This window comes from Ctenocephalides felis, unplaced genomic scaffold (assembly GCF_003426905.1).
Source record: "Ctenocephalides felis isolate EL2017-DRISC unplaced genomic scaffold, ASM342690v1 CF-g0.4_SCAFFOLD_01886, whole genome shotgun sequence".
Taxonomy (NCBI): domain Eukaryota; kingdom Metazoa; phylum Arthropoda; class Insecta; order Siphonaptera; family Pulicidae; genus Ctenocephalides; species Ctenocephalides felis.
In genome coordinates, this window is record NW_020538040.1 from 167,768,400 (window position 1) to 167,778,048 (window position 9,649).

The following is a 9,649-nucleotide window of genomic DNA, read 5'->3' on the forward strand; positions in this document are numbered from 1 at the left end:
CATTATGCAGCATTTGAGATGAATTAATTTTGAATTAAATTAAAGTACCGGGTTTCATATTTTTTATTGTACTAACAAGAAGAACCTCGGGTTTTTCTTTTCTGGATTTTGATGAAACTTTGGAAAATGATAGAGTTGATAATCAAACCAAAACACCTTAAAATATTATAAGCCTATGATATTTTAAAGGGTTCTGTTTAACAATCAACTCTATCACCTTGCAAAGTTTTATCAAAATCCCAGAAAATTTAATCTGAGGTTCTCCTTGTAAGTGCTAAACCTATCGACTCTAGTAAAGATCACAACAATTTGACAAGTAAAAAATATTTAATTCGCATATAAAAAATATACTAGTGTAACAAGTGTTCTGCACCACTAACAAAGCTCGACCGATATCTTCATATACTAAGATGATACTGAATACTGTCAACATGTCATGTACGTGGTGTGTTCAAAAAGTACCCGGAATTACTAATAATTAAATTTCGCGGGTCTGGAGTGTCTGATTGGCAAATTTTTTTTTTTATTGTGTTGGTATACATGCCCCTAAAGTATGATGAAATTTTCAGCTATATTCACTGTTTACTTTGTCTGTGGTAGTCGCTAAGGTTCGACGTGTTTTTCTGAGCTCGGCGATTTTTACAATGGAAGAATTGAAAAGTCAAAGAATTTGTATTAAATTTTTCGTAAAAAATGAAATAAAGTGTTGCAAAGTGCAAAAATTCACCAGATATGGCTTCGTGTGACTTTTTCCTATTCCCAAAGTTGAAGAGACCCATGAAAGGACGGCGGTTTTTCCTCGATTGAAGAAAATCGCTGAGAGTGCTCAAGGACATATCAAAAAGTGAATATCAAGGGTGCTTCGAAAATTGGAAAAAACGCTGGCATAAGTGTATTATATCTGGGGGGGACTACTTTGAAGGGGACCACATTAATGTAGACGAATAAATAAATTTTTTGAAAAACGAAAATTCCGGGTACTTTTTGAACAGACCTTATTTGCTGTGCATTCAGACGTTTTACACATAAACTGCAACGTCACTTGTATGTTATGAAGCTGGGTCAGAAAGACCGTGTTATATAAGATCTTTTTTTTTAACATTTGTGCGGATTCACTACTAAACTTTACGAACAAAAGTGCAATCACTAAAGAACCATTGAACTAACCAAAGAACCAAATCAGTCTAAATAAGTCTCTTTCTACTTCAAAGTAGAAAATAATAAATTATCTATTTATTAATGAATTTTGCTGCACCTGTGAACTCCTGATTTATTAAATTTTGTTTAATATCAAAATTAAACTGTTAAAATCACTGCAAAAAATGCAATATATTAATAAGATAGTACAATATTACTTTTTCCTTAAACGATCGACTTTTATTGATTTATGGAAAGAATATTAGCTTGTCAAATATCTCCCTTCCGCTTTTTTGCTCTTGGTTTATAATACAAAAAGGCGGAAGGGAGATATTTGACAACCTTATAATTTGAAATTTTGATTGCTGCCTTATGTATAAGTTTGTGCGATAAGTATAGAAAGACATTTTATAACAAAAATTAATATATTTGATAAAGTTGTAGTTTTAGAAATAATTGTACCTAATAATTAAGCACAAATATAATTGTATTTATAACACAAATATAATGTATTTCACAACTATTGAAACGTGCAATATGAAAATATTTCTTGTTGATACCTAAGATATTGACATAACTAAAGTTCATAAAGTTCATCCATTAATTTGGCTATAATTTCACAAAATATCACTTTCTATATTTTGCAGTCATTCATTTCAGCAAATTGTTGAATTTCTAGCTTCAGTTCTTCATTTGGCTGAAGTTCAGTCGATTCTATATCAGCATTGGTCATAGGACTACGTACGTTCCCAGAATTGAACCAAGATTCTATAGCATTTCGTTCATATACAAAACCATCTAAAATATACCCGAAAAAAAATGATGTTTAATATATACTAGAATATTATTTAATTTTTCTACGATTTTTTTACCTTCGCATATCACAGGATCCGCCATCAGCTCATGAGTAATCGGGCATAGATATTTATCAGGCAAATGCATATTTAATGTTAAATTAGTTAGAACAGTATGAGGTTTTGTAATATCAGAATCTAAAGTTAAAGTTCCCAGAACATCCCAAATCATAATTAATCTATCGTTTGAACCTGTTTTGTTGGAAGATACAGTTTGAAAAAGAAAGTAAAATTTTTATGATGCAGATATAGAATAATCATTTTAACGATTGAACAGAAAATGTTATGGCAAGGCCACATTACGCTCCAACTTGCATTTACGCTTCTGAATCATACTGAATACTAAAAAATGTCATGTATTTGCTGTGCATTCAGGCGCTTTACACATAAACGGCAGCGTCACTTCTATGTTATGAAAACCCGAGTCAGAAAGACCCTGTTATCTAACACAGTTTTTTTTGACATTTGTGCAGTTTTCTAAGTTAAATTTTCTATCTGGCAACCCGAGAAAAAAGCCTGACAGCACAGCAACCACATGGCTTTTGTCAATATTTAGATCGATTTGTATGGAAAGTTCTTCATAACATAGCCTTGCCATATAATACTGGTCTGTTTTGCGGCAGAATTGGTCCATAAATCATTTTTGCATAAAAACTAAAAAATATCTTAAAAGAGCACTATAAATCCAGATGTATGATCATATACTACAAAATATTATATACTATTTTTCTATTCACCTGAACACATTATCATTCCATCCGAATTAAAACAAATACAATTTACATATCTTGTATGTTCTGTGAGGGTAGCTTTACAATTCATTTGGCTCGTCCATAATTTAACACTTTTATCTAATTGCACTTGCTAACATCATGCCACCATCATGCCACCCATACTAAACTTGATAAATAATATGATAAAAGATTTGATAAAAATTTTTTCATATAAAACAACCAAATATTTTTAGAAAATTTCAAAAATTCAGAAATTTATAGGTATTTTTCGAGAACATTTGACAACATAGCTGGAGAATAAAAATAATCTGTATTTGATCTTATCTTGCGCCACTTAATGAATTTTGTACAATGACAATATACTGAGGAATGTCGATTATTAAATTAAAATCTTTTTGTGCAACAAATGCAACGCAATGCATTCCAGATATTTAATTATTCTTGATGTACCATAATTAAATATTATAGCAACAGTATTAATGAAGCAATGGTGTTACTTAATGGGAACACATAAATTCACTATTATTATTCAATTAATTTTATTTTATTACCTAACGTTTGTGACAGTGCTACCATGTGCCAGTACTGTGCTAATTTTTTCAACAATTATAATCGGTTGAAAACCTCGCGGATTGCCCTTTTCCGGTTGCGTAGAAATTATTTTCCACAGTTTGATTAGATGATCAGTTCCACATGTCGCAAGTGTGTAAATAGTATTTTTGTTATTATTACATGTTATAATTCTAGAGGAAAAATCAGTCCAAAAACGCCCAAATCATGAGCAGCATCTAAATTGACGAGGGCTTCGTCGTCTTCGCAGATGATTCACCAGCATCCGCAACTAGAGGAAAGGATATTCTAAGTTCGATGAGCATAAATGCCTGACATTGTTAACCTTTTTTAAAATTAACCAATAAAAGTTACGTATTCGAAACGTAAAACATATGTGCTCAGAGTAATATAAAAATGTGCAATGATATAAAAAGTTTGTTTCGCTCCAAATATCATCAATAACCTGATGTATCTGGCCAGAAATTCAGCATAATTCTAATGTTGCCCATGGTGCATCCAGATAGAAGCAATTGCGAGTCAGGTGAAAAGCAGATACTATGCACAGCATCCGAGTGATAGTGCAAAACTCTGTAGGTAAAACAGTATCATCAAATAATAAATTCACAGCTCGGTTAACTAGTATAAACATTGCAATAATTTTTAATTGGTTACCATTAATCAACGATTTTATCACATAAACATAACTTTTTCTACTTGTATTTATAATTGATAAACACAGTGGTTTCCAACCTTTTCGTAATGCTTTGCAATCACCCCCCCTCCGTTTTATAAGAAAAGCACTACTGCGTCGTTCTTAATATAACTATCATCTCATTTTATAAATACTTAACTGACATTTAATTCATAGAATTAATTGAACGTTCATTAATCACGTGATCGATATTTTAGAGATTTTTGGGTCCCCTCTATCTCCCGCCAAGCCACACACGTGCATTTTTAGTTACTAGAAATTTTAAAATTTTTTGATTTTTCAGGCGTCACCTAAATATTAGGTTGTCAAATATCTCCTTTCCGCCTTTTTGTATTATAAAACCAAGAGCAAAAAAGCGGAAAGGAGATATTTGACAACCTAATATCAATGAAGTAATTCTAATTCAATAATTCAGCATAATTATGCATTTACATTTGTGTGGTATGCAAAGATAATAGTTGTACTTGATTGTTATCCGTAAAATGGTAGAATATCATTAGATATTTTAACCAATTTTAGTAGGTGCCACCAAATGAACGAAAATATCTGTCCCTTAGCACCGGACAGTAAACATATTGATATTTCTTGTAAGAATTTACGTAATTTATTCCAATTATTTAATTTTATTCTGTATGAGTGCTAACGGTCACTACATACTCACATTTTTCGTATTTCCTAGTCAAAGAATGAAAAGCTTATGAATGCACCAGCTGAGAGCATCGGTGTGGCCCAGCCAAAGGGTGAATGAATAGTGACTTTTTTTGCAATATCTAAGAATATTTATCAAAGACACATGTGCAGACATTCCAGAGCGTAGAGATCGCTACATATGGCTACATATGTGATCAATGCAGGTATTTTGAAATGTCCGGTACTAGGTGCCACTGTTTAAAATAATATTTTTGATAGCAAAGTTTGATTGATAGTAGTAATTATTTTTAGCAAAGATTGCGGTTTTGTTAATTTAGTTTGATTTCTAACTTTGTTATCTAACATAAATCATAATTTAATAAACATTTCGTAAAATATTTTTTGATTTATTTATAATAATTTAAGTGTCCGCCACTTGGGACTTCCCCTAATTATGTAGAACCGATTAGATTTTTTAAAATAATAATAATTTCAGTATGCTCTATCTTGTTCGTATCTCCAAAGCAACTGAAGCTGATTTTCAAAAAAAAACTTTTTGTCCAACATTTCTGAATATCAAATTTGTTGATTTGTCCTTTAAAAAACGAAGCAGAAATATAATACACGAGCAAAATTTTATATATTCCTGGTATGTCAAATTATCAACGGTCTTAAAACTTAAGAATAAACATCATTTTTTGCTACTGGAATGTTTATTAATCGACGTATGCGGAAAAAAAGTGTAGCAATACGCCAGTGCAACAACTACTAGTTTACATAAGTTGGCACCATAAATTTTGATATGGAAAATCCATCATCACTTCAAAGCCCAGTGGAAGCTGGTAATGACATTGATTTATGAAAATCACCGAATACCATAACACGGGCTTTACGAATTTACTTTTTGATTATCTCAATTCTATAAATATTTCATTAATAAGTCAGGTTAGATTACCCTTAATTTAAGTAATTAGCGCAGGCACAAGTGATATACCGAATAAGTTGATAATTATTGTTATCCCAAACGCAAGCGGCACCGCTGTCAGCGCCTGTTACTAACACTGCGCCGTCCGGGAGAAGGCGCAAGATCGCACCGGCTCTCCAGTATCCTGCACCAGCATTTGGCGCCTGGAACCAGATCGCGTACACCATAGGATAGTGGTACCATCGACTGAACTACTGGCCAGCAGATCTCCCTGAACATAATATATTTTTTTTTCTTCTCATTCATTTATTATTATACAGCAATCAGAACAGTAATTACATTCTATGAGCTGCATGATTATAAATGATTTGGTAAATATAGGAGAAACTTTTGCAAAGGAACAGAATTGTGCAGTGAACATTCATCTGTAGTGATAAATATGCATTGGTTAATGTAAGAATTTTTTTTAGCTTATATAATAATAACCCTTTAATCAGGTTTATAAGGTAATAAACAATCAGGTAGTAATCTTACTGTAGTTTTGAGAAATTAGTCTTTTTTTTATTGATATACTATTCTCATATCTCAGGGTGCTTGGTATGAGAGATTATGAAAACAGTTTTCATATTTTTTTGATACATTTTATCTAACTACTTCATTTACTAAAAGCAATACAATAATCCAATAATGCTGTCCGCCATCTAATTAAATTGACCAAAAACCGAAATTTTAGCATGAAAAATATGTGAAATAAATAAAAGACTTCGAATTGGTGCTGCGAAAACACTTGATATAGTTAATATCAAACCATCAATCGTTGAGATGGCGACAGTTGTTTTCTTTCAAACTACTTTTGGGGCGTCCATTAATCACGTGAGCTTTGAAGGGTGAGGAGGGATTTGACAAAATAATCACGAAATATTACGTGGCGGAAGGATCTATCACGTGTATTAATTTTTTACCTTAATTTAACTAAAAATCCAAATTTTTTAAAAACGATTTTTTCTAGGTAATGTTGTATATAGGTTAAAAATGCACGTAATATTGTATGGGGGAGGGAAGGACCAAAAAATCCTTAAAAATTGCTCACGTGATTATGAATACCCCCTTTGGGCCGTCCATAATTACGTGAGGCTTAAAAGGGTAGGAGTTGCCAAAACTATCACATGCGGGAGGGGTGGAATCTAGTACGATATACGGTGTATTTATTTTAACCTGAATATATAAAATATTCCACAATTTTTCAAAATGTTCCTAAAATTTAACGATTTATTCTAGATACTAAAAATTTACGTGTTGTTGACGAAAAAGGAGTAGGGGGAGTATTCAAAATATCACTAACATTTTCCTAAAATTTTACAATTTAGGGACCGATTTGCTGCATAACAGTCCAATGTTATGGCAAGGCTATGTTATGTAAAACTTTCCATACTAATTCGTTCTAAAAATTGACAAAAGCTGTGCAGTCAAGTGATTTTCTCCTCAGTTTGTTAGATTAAAAAATAAAAGAAAACATTTGATATACTATTCTCATATCTCAGGGGTGCTTGGTATGAGAGATTATGAAAACAGTTTTCATATTTTTTTGATACATTTTATCTAACTACTTCATTTACTAAAAGCAATACAATAATCCAATAATGCTGTCCGCCATCTAATTAAATTGACCAAAAACCGAAATTTTAGCATGAAAAATATGTGAAATAAATAAAAGACTTCGAATTGGTGCTGCGAAAACACTTGATATAGTTAATATCAAAACCATCAATCGTTGAGATGGCGACAGTTGTTTCTTTCACTCAAACTACTTTTGGGGCCATTAATCACGTGAGCTTTGAAGGGTGAGGAGGGATTTGACAAAAATAATCACGAAATATTACGTGGCGGAAGGATCTATCACGTGTATTAATTTTTACCTTAATTTAACTAAAAATCCAAAATTTTTTTAAAAAAACGATTTTTTCTAGGTAATGTTGTATATAGGTTAAAAATGCACGTAATATTGTATGGGGGGAGGGAAGGACCAAAAATCCTTAAAATTGCTCACGTGATTATTGAATACCCCCTTTGGGCCGTCCCATATTACGTGAGGCTTAAAAGGGTAGGAGTTGCCAAAACTATCACATGCGGGAGGGGTGGGAATCTAGTACGATATTACGGTGTATTTATTTTAACCTGAATATTAAAATATTCCACAATTTTTCAAAAATGTTCCTAAAATTTAACGATTTATTCTAGATACTAAAAATTACGTGTTGTTAGACGAAAAAGGAGTAGGGGGAGTATTCAAAATATCACTAACTTTTTCCTAAAATTTTACAATTTAGGGACCGATTCTGCTGCATAACAGTCCAATGTTATGGCAAGGCTATGTTATGAAGAACTTTCCATACTAATTCGTTCTAAAAATTGACAAAAGCTGTGCAGTCAAGTGATTTTCTCAGTTTGTTAGATTAAAAAATAAAAGAAAACATATCTAGAAACCGCACAAATATCAAAAAACGATCTTAGATAACAGGGTCTTTCTGACGCAGCATCATAACATACGAGTTACGTTGCAGTTTATGTGTAAATCTGCCTGAATTCACAGCAAATACGTGACATTTTGTCAGTATTAAGTTGGAACGTAACATGGCCTTGCCATAACATTTGTCTGTTATGCGGCAGAATCGGTCCCTAAATAACAGTCTTGGTATAATCATAAAGAATTAAGCAAGTTTCAATTTTATTCTGATATATAATATTAAAGGTAATATAACTAAGTCCATGAAGATCGAAATTAGTGGAGCATATTTATTAGAAAATCAAACTTAATAACAGTGTAATCCTTGGTCTTATACACAATCATACCAAATACGGTAAAAATTATTACAATTAATTAACTAAAAATATACTGGTAAAATTATGTCTTCAAAAGAATTGATATAAAGAAAGGATTTTTTTTATTAGAAAATGTTGATTAGAAACAAGTCCATATTGTAGACCTATGAATACATGCAATTCTTCACCTCATGAACCATCAAGAGGATTCAAAATGTCCAATTTCGTTTTGTGTGGAATAAACTTATAAAATTTGTGTTTGTTCTGGAAAATTGTGGCAAATAGTAAAATAGTAAAGAATCAAAGCAAGAAAATCATACTACTACGTGCATACTAAAGACAAAAACAACACAATATAATGCACACACATATGTCCATTATATATTGGGCAATATTTATTATATTATTTACGGATACAGGAATAACAGTTCTAAATGACTCTAATATAGATAATTGATGATGTAGATACAATTGTGTGTCAGCCAATTGGATAAACAAAAAATTACATTCATAAATCTATTCATATTCAAGATACCTTCTTTGATATTCGTACGCAAGTAACGCCATACTTATGTCCTAAAAAAGGCGAATGTTCGTCTTCCTGAAATCCTTCGCCAATTTGCCATTTCCAAACACGTACTGTTTTAATCGCTAAATTAAATCAATAAAATTAAAACCAACGATTTAACAAGAAAAGTTGAGCTTATATTTTGTTTGAAAATTTAATATATTTTTTTTAATTTTTTTTTTATTTTCTCATAAATTACAATCTGTCTAAATAGAAATACATTGATAGTAATTAGTTTGACAAATAACATAAATTTTAAAAGGAAAACCCAGTGTCTCAACTTTTATTAATGTACTGAATATATCTTAATTAAATTTTGGTATAAAATTTATATAATTATTAAAATCTTATTATCTGACCTGGAACCAGTATAGAGTGTGCTTCTTCCATAAATATCACGCAAGTCACATCGCTATTGTGTCCTTTTAAACTTTGTAATAATTTCACGGACATTTTTGAATACAAATGAAGTTCTTACAATCTTTTTTCTGAACTTGATTGAAAATTATAAAATCTGCACCATTTTTCTATTAGATAACTGCAAGAAAAATATTAATAATCTACATGTGAACTGCATCACCTGCTTAGTTCTAGTAAATAATTAATTGTGGCAAATTATCAATAAGTGAATGAGATTAAATACTTGAATACAACAGTATTTAATATAATTAATAATTTTGCATATCAAACCATACTTGTGTAATATGACTAAATCAG

At 31.2% G+C, this 9,649-nt stretch overlaps 1 protein-coding gene across 1 annotated transcript; it reads right to left on the reverse strand.

The window, feature by feature from the left end:
• Positions 1-5,674: 5,674 nt before the first annotated feature.
• Positions 5,675-9,385, reverse strand: LOC113376220 (WD repeat, SAM and U-box domain-containing protein 1-like). The gene is made up of 3 exons (XM_026616131.1): positions 9,292-9,385; positions 8,900-9,015; positions 5,675-5,815 (listed from the first exon to the last, which is right to left on the reverse strand). Exons 1-3 carry the CDS (start codon positions 9,383-9,385, stop codon positions 5,675-5,677), a joined length of 351 nt encoding a protein of 116 aa, XP_026471916.1.
• Positions 9,386-9,649: the final 264 nt, after the last annotated feature.